The sequence below is a fragment of the Cupressus sempervirens genome, chromosome 5 (assembly GCF_028749045.1).
Source record: "Cupressus sempervirens isolate cs-2001-9-10 chromosome 5, ASM2874904v1, whole genome shotgun sequence".
In the NCBI taxonomy this organism is placed as follows: Eukaryota; Viridiplantae; Streptophyta; class Pinopsida; order Cupressales; family Cupressaceae; genus Cupressus; species Cupressus sempervirens.
In genome coordinates this window covers 255663979-255682980 of record NC_143122.1, presented here as the reverse complement: position 1 = coordinate 255682980, position 19002 = coordinate 255663979, and the positions used below count along the sequence as shown (strand labels likewise).

General features: G+C 34.8%; 1 protein-coding gene and 1 long non-coding RNA gene across 3 annotated transcripts in view; both read right to left on the bottom strand.

Moving 5' to 3' along the window:
- Positions 1-4145: 4145 nt before the first annotated feature.
- LOC149555503 (uncharacterized) lies at positions 4146-6638 on the bottom strand. Its single transcript, XR_016364497.1, has 2 exons — positions 6164-6638; positions 4146-4455 (listed from the first exon to the last, which is right to left on the bottom strand). It is a non-coding gene; the product is annotated as an uncharacterized LOC149555503 (long non-coding RNA).
- A 2828-nt stretch (positions 6639-9466) lies between these two features.
- Positions 9467-19002, bottom strand: part of LOC149555502 (uncharacterized) — a 178096-nt gene continuing 168560 nt past the window's right edge. For both annotated transcript variants that reach the window (XM_089829571.1, XM_089829570.1), the window contains exon 15: positions 9467-12174. In XM_089829571.1, the coding sequence (XP_089685697.1) occupies positions 9613-12174 (2562 nt within the window). In that variant the 3' untranslated portion in view covers positions 9467-9612. The remainder of the gene's footprint in view (positions 12175-19002) is intronic.

Below are 19002 nucleotides of genomic sequence, written 5' to 3'. Positions count from 1 at the left end.
TTATTACACTTATCCCCAATAAATCTAAACATTTGGAACCTGGAGACTTTTTCCCTATCACTTTATGTAATACCATCTACAAAATTATATCCAAAACATTAAAAAATAGGATTAAGCTAGTACTTCCAAAATTAATCAATGAGGAGCAAACTGGCTTTATCCCTAATAGATCCTTTTTGGATGGAATTATTATCATCCAAGAATTAATAAACTTAGTTCAAACCCATAAATCGGCATGCATTCTCATGAAGTTAGACATAAAGAAAGCCTATGATAAAGTAGATTGGAGATTCTTATGGAAAACATTAGAAGCCTTTGGTTTCTTTTGGCAATGGATTAATCTAATCCATAACTGTATATCAACACCAAAATTTTCTATTCATCATTATGGCGGAATCCTTTGGAAGGGCCATAAAAAAGGCCCTAACAAAAAAAGTGATTTGGGGAATATCTGTTACAAAAGAAGTCAACAATGTCAGACACCAACAATTCGCTAATGACACAATAACAGCAGGAGTTCGTACCCTAGATGACACTAGAAAGTATAAGGAAATCATAGCTACATATATGAGAGCATTGGGACAAAAGGTAAATAAGGAAAAATCTGGAATTTTCTTCTTAAACACCAAAACAAGTATAGAAAATAACATTTTTCATATTATGGGATATAAGAATGGTATCTTCCCTTGCAAATATTTAGGAATATAGATAGATAAAGGATCCAAGAATGGGAAATCCCAGGAGTTCATTTTAGAAAAACTTGATAAGAAAACTAATAATTGGAAAAGTAAATGGCTCACTAAGGCTGGATGGCTAACCAAGATCAAAGTTGTATTATCAACCGTTCCTTCATACCAAATTTCATGCGTCCCACTTTTGAATGGTATTAAGAATACAATATACAAGAAATTTAGGGATTTCTTTTGGAAAGGGACAAAAGAAAAGAAAAAACAAGCATTAATCAAATGGGGCAAAATATGTAAACCTATGAATCTAGGAGGCTTAGGAATTAAAAAACTTAGTTGGCAAAATGAAGCTTTCAGAGCCAAATTAGTATGGAGAATGTACACAAATAAGGATGATAAATGGGCAAAAAATTTATATAATAAATATCTCAACACCAACGATTCCTGATCTCTTTTCCACATAATCAATCCACCACAAGGACTGAACACGTGGAACTTCATGTTATGCTGAAGACCTGTTATCAATGATTTCTTAACATGGGATATTGGTAGAGGGGAAGAAGCATTATTCTGGGAAGATTCTTGGGAAGGACTTCCCAAGCTCAACTCTGACACTCTCCCTGAGACCATTAAACTTAAATTGATTAGTCAATGGGGAAAGTTTGTTAAAGACTACAAATACAGAGAAATTATTAATCAAACAAAAAAATGGAAGTGGAAGATAGTGGAAAACACTGAACTTACGAATCAAGAAAAAATACAGTTTAAACAGTGTATTGATCAAAGACAGGTCAAACACATAGATTGTTGTGATAAGTTAATATTGAGGGGCGGGGGGGGGGGGGGCGGGGGTGGTGGGTGTTTCAAACGAAGGAACAAATAGGGTTAGCTAGGTTATGAGCTAATCATAAATTCACAAAAATGGAAACAAATAGAAATCCCTTTTTCTCTTTGCTAGGATCCCACATGCCTTCCCAAAGCAGGGGTATTCCTGTGGGTTGGATTCCAAAACAAAATCCTCATAGTAGATCCATTCACCAAAATGGGTTTTAAGGACCCTTGAGATGCCCCCTCTACAAAAAGGCTTCAAAGATGGTAGATCATCTTCTCTATCAATGCAACTTTGTTGAATCATGTTGGAACTGACTTTATGAGAAACTTAATTGGTCCTCAACTCCCTAATCCAATTGGCCTTTAGGAACACTTGATAGGCTGGCCAAAAGATGGACAATCTAAAATATATAACAACTTCAGGAAAGTAACACCATCTATTCTCTTATGGGAGATCTGGAAGGAAAGAAACAGGAGAACCTTCGATAATAAGGATATGCAACTTAACTCTTTCCTAAACAAAGTAGAATCTAATATCACATAAGATATGAATAATTACCTAAGAAATGACATCAAGGAAGGAGTGTTCTCAAAATGGGATGCACTTGTGAAAAGGAACTAGAAAAATCTAATCAACCCCCCTAGGGTTTATACCAAAAATACCAAACTAGCCTGAGAGAATTACAAATGGCTTCCCCCACCAATAGACAAGGCTAAGGTAAAATTTGATGGTGCATCTAGGGGCAATCCATGGATTGCCAGCCTAGGTTGCTACATCATCGTCTCGGACAAGTGGATCCTTAAACGGGCTAAACCACTAGGGAGATTAACTAATAACCTAGTTAAATTGGAAGCACTCTTAGAAGGGCTTCAACTTAGCCTAGAATTATTAATTACCAAACTAATAATAGAAGGAGATTCACAAATCATTATTAACGCTCTACAAAAAAGAGGCACTCCAAATTGGTGTCTAAACTCAAAACTCAAAATAGTCTTAAACATGGTAGACAAATTTGAAGAGACTAGATTTCAACATATATTTAGGGAAAGTAACAATATAGCAGGTCATTTAGCAAACTCAGGTGTTAGGAAAAATTACACAATTTATAATTTTATAGAGTCACCACCCATGCCTTAACTGAACTTGTGCAATCTCACCCAACTCTTAAAATCTATTAGATAGGATTAATGCGGATCAATTGACTAGTTGGGATAACCACTATTAATACATTATAATCACCAATTCGTATGTCTTGGCATTTTATTTAGGAAACACTTAATCATGAAAACTTGTGGCCCCCTCTTCATATTTGTCATTATCCTTTCACACGCTCCTTGTATTTTTACTTTTTTAGATATTTGTACCCCATCTTCTGTAAGCTCTTAGATGATGGACAATGCATCTAGTAAAGGTCGCTTCGATGTAGGGATTAATTAAGGAAATCTTGTGTCAAGATTTTTTGAACTTCCGGCACGAACTCCCTAAGAGAAGGTATCATTTCATGATGAGGCTTTGCCTATTTAAGTATTGTATAGGGTGCTCTGTGAACTTATTAGTTTAAGTTTAGTGTGTTGTTAGGAATTGTTCATGGTCTTTGTGCATTTTTATGCTTTAGTTTTAGGATGGACACATCAATCAGGATGAAACTTGATCTTAGAGAGATGATGCTTAGAGGGGATATATTCGTCCTTAGGATTAGCAAGATAGTCAAATCTAAGGACCCTCTGGTCCTTCGTGCCATCAAGATCATTTTAGGTGAGGAATTTCCTACTCTTGCTTATAGGCCTAAACATAACTCTGACAACGTAGCTATGTTCATAGCTACCATCCTGCACGTGGATAGGGATCTTATCGCTCTCAAGGACTTTTTAAAGTCTATTTTTACGACTCATTTTCTCTATGAATTGGATGATGTCTTAGGGAATATTGACAATGATCTCTGCTTCCCCAAAAGGAGTGAATTCAATGTTTGGGACAAGCTGGTTGAGGTCTTTCCTATTTTGATTTACAATGACAAGAATGCATTCATGCAACGTTTGGACTAAATTACCCGCAACTGAATGTTCCTCCTTGTTGCCTCCAACATGTGTATTTGTGTCGACTAGAGGGGTTTGGAAAGGTACTTCAGGATGGAGGACATTTTGGAAGGTTAACTCTGTTGAGTTCTCTTGTTGAATTTTGGTGCCGAGGTGGTGCCTTGTCTCCCTGCTCTTGACACAGTTTTGTTGGAGCTGGTTTCTTTGGGTCTTTCCATCGTGGGTGTCTTCTCCTTGGCTGTCATCTAGTTTTGATGTTGTTTGGTTTCTCGGATGTTTTCTTGTGTCCGTTTTTACTTTTCCCCTCTTAGCTTTGTAAATATCGACTTAAATTGTTCCAATGGATATATTTTTTTTGTATCTAAGTTCATAATAGGCTTTGATCAAGGTAGATTCTATCATAGGGTTTCATGATTGATTGTTGGTTTGGTCCCTATATTCTCTTGTTCTCACCTTTGATCTATTACCAATTTAGCCTACCTCCTAAATTGCTTCGTTAAGCTTGTTTATATAATGTGCTATGTGTTTGAAGTTGCTAATCATGCATATTATAGAATGGTTTGGATGTAGAATGTAAAGTACACAAATCAATAAACAAGAGAAATTGATAATTTTTTATTCAAGATACATACACGTACCAAAATAGTACAATTTATTGAAATATATTTTAGACTTGTTTTGATAAGATACAAAATGTTCAAATTTTAGATAGTACTTGATACAATGCGTTCATATACCACACAAGTCATGGCAAATCCTAATATAATATCTAAATAAACACATTGCATAAATAGAAAAGTACTAGAGAAATAAGGGGAAGAGCCTCCATTGCCTAAATGGAAGGATCATTGATTTGAATGTTGAAGAAGATTTGAGCCCGCATCTCCATCTAGGAATAGACCTGCAAAAATGTAAAAGATGAGGGTCAATTCATATGAACTAAGCAATGGAAACCATTTCAATTATCTCTACAATACTTAGTGTTCCTACAACATGGTTATTCAAATAAAAGAATTAAAAGGTGCAAAGGCAAGCAAAATATCTAAAAGCAAAGCAGGTTTTATGCTAATAAGTTTGTTTCATGTGTAGATATAGGAACAAAGACAAGAGGAGACTATTGAAAGGACACACATAAACTATAGGCGTGAAACCTTCTAGTCAAATCATGTAGAAGCGAAGACTAAAGACATGGGGAGGCCATTGAGGGGTCATACATATGTTACACGTATGGGACCTTCTGGTTGAACCAAAGTAGCTAACTGAAGACATGGGGAGATTGTCAAAGGGACATACATAAATTATAGGTATTAAACCTTTCAGTTGAATCATGGAGGGATTGGAAGTCTACAAGTGCACAATTAGAGATAAAGTTTTTCAAGCATGAACAACAGAAAGTAAAATATGTGTCAAATCTCAGATTTTATGGAAAAGATTGAGATATCTAACGAAACTAAGTAAAACTACAAGCAACAATAAGACTTTGTGTTCTTTAATTCGCTGGAAAGAAATCATTTACAGTTTGAATTCTCATATGCTAGATAATAAACCAGGTTAGTGATTAATGCAACAAGGCATGATTGTCCCCTTATTATTAAATACCAAACATTTATCAATGATTAAATCTAAAGTAGCATTGAAGACTGCAATAAGTGTATGTACAGAAAATAAGTATTATGTTACATAGTTTGGGATAGACTTCGCAATGATTAAGCAACTATTTCATCTATAAGGTAATTGTTATTTATGGAGAAATTCCTTCTTTCGTAGTTAAGGTATATGACTCATTCAAACAATGTTGGAGTGAGCCTTCAATCAATTGGAATATGGAGAAACAAGAAAAATGGAAAAAATCATCTTCAAAACAAAATATTTCAAGTAATGATGGGACAGTTTATTTTCTTAACAAAGAAGAAAGAACTATGTTTTTCTCATGTTTTCATCCATCATAATGCAAGGAACAACCCAGCAAACTTCCAAGCACTCACACAATGAAGGGAAAGAAGGAAATTTTTTGTATCATGAAAAGAATAATAGTCCAACCACTTACAACAAGCAATAAAAGGTAGTGAAGATAATAACCACCATCAATTTTGAAGGAGAACCTAAAGATCAAACAATAGATAAGAAATAAAGAAATTCCAGAAAATACAAAAACCACCATAGCTCATGGTAGCCACAAAATGGAGTAAAAACAACAGCCACAACAAACCCTCCAATGGTATCACTTTCTATCAAATGCAATAGAGGTATATTTTACAGTAGAAAATCATGATTCAGCATGGATAACATTCACAACATTTCATACCATTCATGGCTACTATTCCAAACAACAACAACAGAGAATACCATAGTAAAGAAGAAGAAATGCAAAACCACGAAATGGAGATGAAGTTCGCAGCATATACCAAGCACTCACGGCTAGGAAAGAAACTCAGAAAATGTAACCTCCAACCCAAGCAAATAAAGCATGCATTTGAAAGCAAGAAATGAGGGAATGTTTTTTTTATATATTTCTTTTCAAAATTTGCGAGGAGTTTGTGAGGCACAATAACAACCAAAACTCACTTATTTTATCTAAAACTCTAAGTTCGAAATCAAGTGCAACTTACAGAATGAAAAGTGAAGAATAATGACATCAGCTCATGGCTACCAGACGCCCACATCATGGAGCTCCAAAAGAAATAACTAGCAGGAGTAATGGCATCTAATAACCAACAAACAAACCCGTAAAAATGAATAATGGAGCCACGAAACATGGAGAAGAGCTCATGGCAAGCAAAGAATGAATGATAGAGCTCACGTCAGGCATGCAATGTAATAACCAATAGCTCATGGCATAAATCCGTATGGAGATGAAGAAACCCACATTTGAAGTAATAATCCAGCTAGTAAAATCACTATGCAAACAACCCAATGGCTCACAACTATGACCATAATAGCAGAGCAAGTGCAAGAAAATCCAGTTTTCTTGTCCATGTTGGCTAAAACCCTCCTTCCTTCATTCGATTTCCAAATAACATGCAAATGTCAAAGACATAACCTTATTCCTCCCCTTTAACATTCCTTTATGATATTTTATTAATTTTCAGGTCCATGTATGAGACATTGATTTATCTTACAGTCATATATAACTTTCATTATTGTTTTAATTTATTATTATTTTTAATTTATCTATATTAATAATTAATATAGATTAAATAATACATCGTTATTTAATATATATTAACTAGAATAATATTGGTAAAACAAAAACAATAATAATTAATTCCTTGCATAATATGATTGTAAAATTGATAATATCAAGTGTTAAATTCATAAAATGCTTAATTTTTATTAATTATTTTAAAATACAAGATGAAAGGGATATGATTGAGAATGTAAGGTAACTTTTAGTTCGTCCACAAGTTCTATTTTTAGAAGAGGAAGACTTTTCAGTCAACTGGACGTTACATGAAATTCATTCTCAATTAAGGACAGTTTGAGTTTTCCATGTAGTGATAGAGCACTTTTTGTGTTATTTTTGGCATATTATTGAGCAGTTAAGGCCAATTTTCCATGCAGTTCATTTTGGGAACTTGTTTTATACAATTTTGCATGGTTATTGATGAGATTAACATGTTATATGTTTAGCTTGACATTGAAATCTGAGTTAGGGTTTTATACATGAATTTGAGGAGATAGAGGCAACTTTCCAGTTGGCTATCAATTGGATAAATGGTTGAAAACAGTTTTCAGGGGATAGTTTGAATCAGTTTTGACTCAAAATTTTTATGCATGTTTCTCATATCCGAATTAGGGTTTTGAACACTATTTATTGTACATTCACCTCATTATGAGGAATCTTCTTTTAGGCTCAGATTTTTTACGCATTGCAAATTTTGAGTTGATTGTAAGAGCATTTTATAACAGAGATATTTCAACATTGATTTCAGCGGTTCTTTCTCATTGATTCTCATGCAATATAGTGGATTCTTTGTTTTATGTTGTGTTCATCCTTCATTAAAGCTATATTCTTTATTGCATGTTAGAATCGAATCTTGATACTTGTAATTGCAGGTCTTTGTTTGTGTCCTTATTCCTTTTGTAAAAAATTGGTAAAACTTATGTTTTCCTTTGAAAGCAAAAGATTCTGAGTCCTTGCATAGAATCACTTTTGTAGTTGCATGTCTGTTTGAGTATTGTAAATCATTCGTATTATGGGTAATTTGTGCTGATTTGATTAAAGTTGCATATGAATTATTGGCGTATCACCTCATCTAGGTTTAGTATCCATTATTCTCATTATTCTCATCCCTTTTCTCACATACAATTTAGTTTTTTAGGTGATCATTATTTAGGAACCGACCTAGCTTCTAGAGATTCATCTCTCATTTTAGGACAACCCATCACCTAAGAGAGTTTCCATGTTTCAACATGACAGCTAGATTCCGCATCTTGCTATAGGTGCAATCCTGATTGACAACATGATCATTTGCTACTTCATTGTCATATATGGAAACTATGTTAGCCGATTTCAGCTATAATAGCAGCACTGTTTGTGTATGTTTAGACTCTGAATTTTGTAATAACAACTACAGTATTAAACAACTTTAATCACCCCATAACTACAATATGGGAAGGTCAAGAACTTATCCTAGTATCATAGCATAAACATAATTCCAGTTAATGATTTATTGACAATTTTGTCACGCAAATTCTCTATCTCTTGTTTTGTTACTATTCGCTTCATTTCATTTCTCTATGGTTTCATTTTCCCTCTGTGAAGTTGTGTTCATTGATAACTTTCGATTTTAACTGGGATTAACCTTTTGATGTTATCGCTAAGCTATAATATGGTGCATTCATTCCCATTTAATCGTTGAACTGTGATTGGTTTGTCCTCTTTCCTTTCTTCTTTCTCTTGTTGCCCTCCCCATTTCAATAGTGTGTTTAGCTTTAATTTTCTGAGATATTGAAATCTTTTAATTAAAATTTCTAGTGAAAATTTAATAAATATTTCAATTTCACATACTAGAAATGGTGTAATTCAATTGAGGTCCTAATGTTCATCCTAACAAATACAAATGACAAAATGCCTTACATCATGATTCCATTGCTTAAAAGAGTTATATTCTATTTATTTTAGAAGTTTACTTAGGACTTTTAGCATGCATGTTCTTTAAAATTCAGTCTTGCTAGATAAACATAGCATTTTGTTTATTGGAACTATGCCTTGAGTTTTTCTTGCATTTTAATCTTGACACATTTAACTATTGCATGAAATTCTTATGATTCCACATTTTCTTTCATGATGATAAGAACTAAAATTTTACCATAAAATTTTATTACAAATAAAATTCAATTTGATATTTTATAACTTTTAAAAACTTGCTTCATTCCCCTAACTTTACCAATTTGTAATTCTACGTGCATTACACTGTTATACTATTGGCAGGAACTATAATGCTTTGTGTCTCTTGTTCACATTCAGATGCATTAGATTAGATTCTTTTCGATGAAAGCTTAACTTAAAGCATGTATTCTTTAAAAAACATTTCTTAGAGATGAATGGAATTCGCAACACATGCAGAATTATGCATGTGACCACATATCTGACCCAAATGCCAGCCATGATAAATGTCAATATTTTTGGAAAAATTACAGCACATTGCTGAGGCAAGTTAATATAGTCAAGTCAATTATGGCAACTTTATGTGGATGGTATTACTGTGGTCCAAAAGTGGTAATCATATCTATAACATTTCTTAAAAACGTGAAGAATGCTATTTTTCTTTTAATCATTCTCAATTCAGTGCCATACCCTGGTGACAAAACAAATTTCCTAAAACATTCATTATTATCAATCTTATAGATTATTTAGTGCCAGCCAGACATCCAGAATTCAAAAATGTGGGAACAAAAACACCTCCGAGTGATAATAATACACTTGCTATAAATTAGATAACTAATGTCAAAAAATTTACAATTCGTCATTATGCGGTGCATCCAGAGTGCTGTATACAAATTAGACAAAAAAATCCGCTATAAAAGCATTATATGCACAGGATTATTTTTTATATTAAAGCCAGGGTTGCCATCCAACCCAAATCCGACCAAGAAGATTAAGATCGGTAGCCTGATCAATTAGACAGTCTACTTGTTCCTGTATAGATTCACACACAGTTCTTTGGATCCGAGCCCTGACATTATGTTCAGGATTGCCACGAACAAGTTTCTTCAGATCAGATAAGTAGGGCTTATTGAAATGGACCGAGGAATGGAGCTCAGATATGGTGATATCTGCTGGGTTCCAGAAATTAAGTTTACGATGAGCATTTTCAACCTTTAGTGCAACATGTTTTCGCTCATGTGAACTTACTTGACGAGGTTGGCTTTCAGAACCACTACCTGAAAATTCTGTCTGCTGCAAGGCTGCAGTTTTCATGGCTTCATTTTTCCAGTCAACCAACGGCTCATTCACAAAAATATCCAGAACAGCAGAAATGATTTCGCGATTTGCATGCAGTGCCGATAATGTACGAACCATGTCAATCCTAAGTAATCCAATAGAATCCAATGGCAAAAGTAAATTTATTAACTGAGAAGTAAGCCTGAATGGTATTAGTTCAGGAACTGGCAGAAGAATTACACCTGTACCAAAGCTGTACCCAAAATCAATAGGAACAAGCATTCCATTTGTTGTGTCCATTAGAAAATTGGATAGATGTCTATCTCCAATACCTGCAATATAACCGCAGATACTGACGACAGATAAGCTTCGAACAAACTGAGATCGTAGAGCAAGAAAAGATTCAGCACTTGTTGCCAGCCTTGAAATGCCAATTTTAAGGGCATCCCATGGTAACTGAGATATCAAAGAGTTCATTTTCTGTATGACTTCATCTGCTCCAACATTTCTGTACATATTTCTGTAGCATTCGGACACATCTTTTGAAGCTCCTTTCTTATCAATCCACTCATGGTACTGGCTACGCAAGTGCAACAGAAGATCCTTTGGAGTATTCCTTCCCTGTCTTGAAGCCTGCTGCCCAGCACATGGCAGCCTATCCATTAACCCATCCTTAATAACATCTTCCAAAATGGTAGTCCCCTCAACAAATTGCATTATGCCACACTGTTTTGAAATAGGAATGACAGCATATGTTCGTAAAGACAGCTTCCTCCTAGCACAAGAAGAGTCTCTAAGCAAGACTATGTTCATAACATCGAACAGCTGTTCAATCCTCTGATCAAGTCTTAAATCCTCCCCTCCCTTCACTACAAATTTGTAGTCCTGCTCATCTGACCCTCGCATTTTCAGAATCTTAGGTCTCTGTTTGGAGCTCAAAGACTGCAATGTCTGATCAAAGCTCAATAATTTTACATGAGAACTAGGCTCGGGCTTCTTAAAGCTGCTAAAAATTCCAGGAATTTCTATGAGTGCTTTGCCATGTTCCTCCTTATCATACACCAAAGAATAAGATCCGTCAAAATCTGCCATCCATTTGGAAAGAGAGCTTAAGCTCATCTTCCCAACCTGCAAGTTCTTTTGACTCTTTGTCAGATTTATCATTACATCATTTAAAGCCTTAGTGAACTGCCCTTCATCCATGGATTTAAGTTTACCTCCATTCTCACCTAATGCCTTCAAAATCCTTTTTGAATAATCACGGGCAAACTTAAGATTATACTCCCCTGACTTTCTATTGTCATCCATCATACATGTCACATCCAAACAGTCTTCAAAAATGTCATTAAATGCTCTCTGAGCCCCCTTTTTATCTCCTACGCTTAGATGGCTTTTCAAAAGTGTAAGGCCATTTCGTAAACGCTGCTCTGGGAATGTGAGATCCTGAAGAGCTCGAGTAAATCCCTTCATAATTGGATTATTCAAAAGAATTTCTAGTCGTTTTGTTCTTTCTTGCCCCAGAGTTCCAAAATCTGATCTGCTAACATTGAAAGGAAAATATAAAGCTTGTGGATAATATTGAGCAATCTCTTCCAGCAAGCCCACAAGAATTTCTCCTTCATCTCTGTCAAGAACCGCAAGCATCTGAGGTATCCAAGCTATAAACAACCAACATGGTGTGCCCTTCATTTGTGCTCTGAATTCTGAATGAGTTTCTTTGTAATGACCTAGCATAGTTAACACTCTTGCAATGCCATGTTGAACTTGCATTGAATTATCCAACTGTACAGCCTTCATTATGTATTTTACGATAACGGAGGGATAAACAGAGGAATGTGGCAGTCCAGTCACAGGATTCCCCTCTTTGATTCGAGATTGGATTTGGCTTCCCCACTGACCATCTTTTGTAGAGGTAAGGAGCTCATCGCAAAAGAATGCAAACTTGAGGAAAACCTTAGCAAGCCTTTTAGGTGAAAACAGGTTGTCTTTTTCAGAATGTACATAGCTTGCAACCTCCCCCAACAAGCCTGAATATGCCATGTATGCAGAACTTAGTAATGAAATGCAGTTTTCAACAGCCCTTGAACTTGTATGATCTACAGCCAAAACCTTTAATGAAACTCGTGCTAGTTGAGATGTTACATCTCCTTTGAGCAACTTCAAACCAGTTTGCCATTGTGTTTGGGTTTGATATTTTTGTTTTTCTGCAGTAGTAGTCACATACTCACGAACCTGTAATAAGCACAATTTTCAATAGTATGATGGAGAACATATAAATGAGAAATACATTCAAAAAACTCATAATTGCCCATTTCAAGCTAGTAACTAGCAGCAGGAAACGTAGAGAGAAGCAAAGGAAATGCTAATATATTGTATAATTGCTATAGTTGAACATGAATGTCATTTCAGAAAATGCAATTAGTAGCGCATTGTTCATAAATGTCAAGGAAAAAATTTGTTAGGAACTCGTAAAATGGAAAGCTGATTAAATAATAAAGAAGAATAATAATATTAAAATACAAAAAGAATATAAGGCAAGAGCGTACAACGCAACAGTAAATTGTGAGCCTCTCATCGGGGAGGTCTTGGGTTTGAATCGACTCACCATTAACAAATAATCATAATTAATCTTAGCAATAATAATAAATGAATAATAAATAATCTAGGCTTTGGCCGATTACCTATAAAAAAATATATTAAAAAAAGAATATAAATTAAATTTAAATTAAATGTAAAAGAATTTAATTAAAATATAATTAAGTTTAATGAGAGTTCAAAAGACATGAAATGAAAAGGTGTGATTCCCTCAGACATCAGATATAAAAGGGAGGAGAATTTCCTTTTGAAGGCAGCAAGGAGAAAAGAAGAAAGGAAGAAGTAATTGAAGAGTATTGGAATCGGAAGAATTGATAAAGGGTTGTGACTCTTTCAAAAGGAATAAAGGATTTGACTCTTTTTAGAAGGTTCTAATAATTGAAGGTTGTGGCTCTCCCATCATGAAAATATAAATAGGAGGGAAAGTCATTTGTTGAAGACACATGAAGAGGGGATCATCATAATAAGGAAGGCAACCATAGTAAGTTCTGTTTGGTGATAAAGAAAGTTCTGATCTGCATAAAGGGAGCATAGGAATTATGAAGGATTAATGGAAGAAGTAACTACCAAAGGTATAGCAATGATGGAGGTTTGTGACCCTTTTGAAGGATTGTAACTGTGAAAGGGTATGACCATTGAAAAGGGCAGACATGGTGAAGAGGTGTGATCCTTCCTCAAAAAAGATATAAAATGGGAAGAAGGATCAATAGGAAATGTACGGAGACATGAGAAGGATGTACATATCATCTGTGTTCATCAAAGGGAATAAAATATATTATATTTCTGGCAAGCATCACGTGACAGCAAATCTATATGGTGAACTTATCTCTGAGTTACATAATGATATACAGAATATTGTATTATGATGAGGAACCCTTTTATGGTCTAACACACACACACACACACACATATACATATATATATATACACATACATACATACATACATACATACATATATATATATATAGTGAAATTAAAATTATATATCAGCTATGTTATATATACACATATACATGCATATGTATACTCACACATAAAATAATAATATACACATAGCCTATTCCTTAATAACTCACTAACACCATTAAGAGCATAAATTGATTTTCTCAAGAAGAGATGGAGTAAAGCCTTGCAATGAAGGAGGCAAATCCCAAGATGGGTAAGGACATGTATTTCCAATGCCTTGACAGGAAAGGTCCCAAGATGGGTATGAACACTCATTACCAATGCCTTGAGGGAGACCAACAATAGATTGATTAGTGTACAATTGCCCAAAGGACAAGTTTTAGGAGAGAAGTAGGAAATTAGGGCTTAAGTATATTATAACTCTGTGTTTTTTTTTAATTAATCTGATGTAAATGCATACTGATGTATGTAAATATTTGGGAAACGGAAGCCTCCTAGTAGGGAAAGTTACAAATTGTCATTTCCAAGCAGAATCCAAATGCTAGTTGGAAAAGTTAGGGAAAATCAAGTATAGTCCTAGTTGGGGACATTCACTCCTTTTTCAGAGTGGGCATTAGGCCCTAAAAACTGCAAAGAAGGAATATAAATGAGAATAATTTACATTAGCATGGAATTTTAAGCAGAACATTACAGAAAAAGCATTTACCAGCACACTCCTCTGTCTGAATACTAGCAGGCCAGCAAGCATAAACTGGATCATTCTCAATTATATTAATGGGCTACTTTCATGAGACACGTGACAAACACATATATGTGATACATATTAAATTTATCTCCCAGCATAACATCTTGGATTTGAAATACTATGTTACAAAGCCATGAAGGTATGCAGAGTTGAAAAAAACTATGTGGAAAATAATGACAACTTATTTTTGGTTATAATTCTAAGTTGCCAGTTAAATATAGGTTCGATAAATGGTTTGCCGGAATGGAAAATTTTGAAATGGGATTTGGGTCTGTTTGTACAAAAACATGTAATATACATATGAAACATAAATTAAGATTAGAATGTAACAAAGTATTGTATAAACTTGTACTATATGTGTGTATATATATGTATATATATGTATGCATGTATATATACAAATAGATAGATAGATAGATAGATAGATAGATAGATATGTTAGAATGTCACATGGTATCATATAAACAATCAAAACACCATAAACTTGTAATCATAGCATCATCATCATTCGCATTACTTGTTTCACAATTATAAATGATATCGAGATATTCACAAAAGCATCATGGGTTTGTAAATGCATATTGAGAACCATAATAGGATTAGAATATTAATTTTTTTTGGTAATTTAAGTCAATAATTTTTATTTCTATGACTGAAACTTTCAGGATTCAACATAGACAAGTAATCAGAAAATAAAATATATACACATGTATGATTTGGATATGAATGTAGCCACCCAAGACCTAGAGGCAATGAGAAACACATAAAAAGAAAGACACCTTGCTTCAAATGAGACACAATTACATAGGAGACACCATGCCTATATAGCCAAGGTAAGTACAAAAGAGTGAATGAGACAATGACAAGTGTCACTATCTTATTTACATGATAATCAAGAGACAACGTATCACTCTCCTAAGGTAAAATAACACCTCTACCAAAGGTGGATCATCTTCCAATGTGTAATAAAGTATGTGCAACAAAGGTGGAGATTGATCAATTGACAAGTTAACTAAAGGTGGAGTCAACATGTAAAATGGAATGTTGTAGCATGATAACCCCACCTAAAGTGGAAATGCTCCTAAAAGTTCCTGTGTGGTCCCTAAGTAAACTTGAGCGAAATTAGTACATAGGTGAGGAATAAACAAAGTAGAATGCCTTAATTACATCAACATCCCCCCTCAAGTGCCACTTAGGGAGAACATACAAAAGTTAACCATGCAAGTTGGGTCCCAATAATTAGGCCATGTTAGGTACCCATGTACAAATGCAAGAATTTTTCTCACAAATAAAGAAAAAGAGAACACCCTGTGAGACAAACTCCTCCCTAAGAGAGATGAAAATACAAAAGAGATCTCAAAGAAAAATGAGGACAAAAGCCCTCCCTCTTCACTCAAAAGAGAGAAGAGAGAGCATGATGCCCCCCGCCAATGTCAAATCTCTTGCAGAGATGATCTAAGATGATGACCAATACTCCCCCATGGTAAGAAACCATAGACCACGAAGTGCCCCTGCCGCAATGTCAAATCTCTTGAAAAGATGATCTAAGATGACCAATAGTCCTCAATAGTAAGAAAATAGAGCCATACCCAAAATATCAAAGTGTAACAAAATAAGGCAATAATGTCAATGAAGAACTTATGATCAATCACCCAATACAATATGATAAAGATTAGGCACGAAGATGCCTTCTTGGGCATTAATTAGATTCCAATGATAAATTGGTACATTCTAAGTCTCGACTAGAACCATGCAATGCCAATTGCTGATTGGTGCATTCTAAGTCTCCTCTAGTGCCATGCACTTCCAATTGCTGATTAGTGCATCTTAAGTCTCCTCTAGAGCCATGCACCAAGTCTCAAAAGTTACTTCCTAATGGACTAAGTCCATAAGGATTACATCAAATATGCAATCAATGACAAGGTACAAGGAAGGATGTCAATTTCTATTAGTGCATGTACAACATAGCTCATGCAAGAGAATACTACATAATGATGCAAATCAGGAAACATGAAGATACTGCCACCAACAATGCACTGCAAGTGATCATTGATGACACCCTCCAACTGGACAAATGCACCAAGAGACAGAAGGGAAAGAAGACAACAAGCTAAAAACTGAGAAGAAAGGAGGGCACAAAGGAAGCCCAGAAAGAGAAACAAAAGCCAACAACCACCAACAAAAGGCCCACAGACAAATACAAGGCAAGGAGCCCGAAGATAAATGAATCAAGGCAAGAATGAAAATAGAGGATATACTGAACATCAATAAAACAACTCATAGAAGAAAGGCATAATCCAAGTACCACAAAATGGTGAGGGATGCAAAACAGCCTGTAAGGGCTTCGAAACTCCCACACATATAGGTGAATCAATCAATACTCAATGCTAAGAATTGCCATTATAAATTTACAACTACTTTTACAAAAGTAAAAGAATATATCCTTCTACAATTTACCATCGTATGATCAATTAATGCTTTTATCATCCATAAATTAACCTAATTTGATCATATTCTCCAATAATTTATACAGAAATCAGCAAAGCTAACTAGCCATGTCCAAATCAAAGGCCAAATAGGTACCTCACACACAACTAGCTAATTAAGAAATCAGAAATTACATATCAATTAAAACCATAATATCTACATTACCAATATAAGAAAATGATCTGTAAAGTCTTACAATCCAACAATCTGGCAACATACTTGATATCAAAAGCTACCAAAATCTGATGGATACACAAAATCCTTGGGTTCAAATACTATCCTATTCATTATAAAGCATGCTTATCTATCAATAGCAACAGATAGTGATTCACAGCTATCTATATATTCACAAAACTTACCTACAATTAAAGTTCAATACTTAGGTTTCTTCCTAATGGTAATCAACTCATCCTCCACCTCCTTGTCTTTGGTAGTCTCATCAACAAACTTGGTCCTCACTTTGCGGCCCTATTGGTTCTTGATGATGGAAGAGTGTATAATCTGGATGTCATTTGGATCAAGTTCATCATATTAAGGGGGGGCCAAATATACCTCAACTCACCAATAGTCTAAGACCCAACTCGTGTTTTTAGATGGAATTATTTTATACCATTTCAGTAGAATTCAATATTTCTTACCATCTCCTAGTGCTCTTTGAAGATCTTCTTGTCTTTGAATTTGAGTTTTGGCTTCCTCACTCCAAACTAAGTCAACTCATGTCCTCAAGGTTAGCTCGCATGTATAACACTAGAAGCAGATTTTGTAGTCTCTCATCAATGCAGCTCACAACATACACCAAACCCCCCAAAACTTCAACTTTAAAAAACATGTTTACAAAGCATAACAATATGCCCTCTATTAATCTTGGCCAAGGCCATGAGAGAGATAAACGTACCTATAATATCTCCATTGACTCTCACAATGAATATATAGTCAAAATACACTTCTTCCATCATTTTCTCAACTACCTGCCTAGTCAAATCCTCCATCAGGTTGAGAATCTTGTTCCATCATTCCAATTTGATCTCCCCTCTAAAGACCATCTACTTGTTCTCCTGAGTATGGAATATGCCTACATTAGTTTCCATGCTTAGCCTTGCTCAGAGTATAAAAATCTGCATAAATTGCTTTTATCAATGACGAGGATGGTGAGAAAAAGGGTGCCATGTCATAATGCTGAGGCCACTTTCTAAACCATGCTGCATAACAAACAAGGCCAAAGAAAAGCATATAGGTTAGAAACAGAAAAATCTTGACACTGGGAAAACAAAAAAAAAGAACTACAGAAGAATATACATAAAATTAACCATAAAGAAAGAAAACAAGGAGAAGATATACAGACTTATATATATATGATACAAATCTCTCTCTATATAAATGTGTGTGTGTGTGTGTGTGTCTCTCTCTCTCTCTCTCTCTCTCTCTCTCTCTCTCTCTCTCTCTATATATATATATATATAAGTCTATATCTATGTAAAAAAACAAAATAAAGGGATCAAAAGTAGAAAGTAGAAAGAAAAATATGAAAGAAAAATCACTCGTAACAAAATGGGGGCCAAAAATGAAGTTGCGAGAAAATAAGATCTCAAAATTATAAGGGCAAAAAAGTAATTTTGTTTATCCCACATTATCAAGGTGATTGGTTTTGCTCTTAGAAAGTCTTGTAAGAGAGATTGAAGACCTCTCTTATGCCATTCATGGATAATATGTGAAATATTACCAAATATGCCTAGCAAATTTGAACCGTGCTGGGTGCCATAACAGCATGTTTGAGTCTAGGGAAGGCCAGTCCAGGTTGGGAAATGATTAGAGGTCTGTTGTGCATAAAGGATAAAAGCTATAGTGTCCAAGTATTAGAAGAGTGAGTTCCAGTTCTGTAGAGATTGGACAGCAAATTGGTTGTATGTAATGCTTCATTGTATCAGAATAAGTAATCATTGATTGACAAAAATGATTGTATAAATTGCTGTAAGGAAACTAGGAAGTCAAGTAATGCTGCTAGCATTGTGATACGATTATAAATGAGACGCTTCTGCTGTTGCATTTCAGTTTTCCCAGTAAATGAAAATTAAAATAGTTTGTGAGTTGGATTTCTATATTGTTTAGGGTAACGTGACTCGCGGCGAGTCACGCGAGTCAGCGAGCCACGCTGACCTCACCGAGTCACAATGACTCGTGACTCGCGAGTGGCAAGTCACGAGGCGTGACTTGCGTGACCTGGCCCCCTTGACTCGACCGAGATAGGCTTGAAATTGGGCCATTAAACTATAAATTTTTACAAGTTTTTTTAATGGTTTTTTTTTACATTTCTCACTCATATAACCC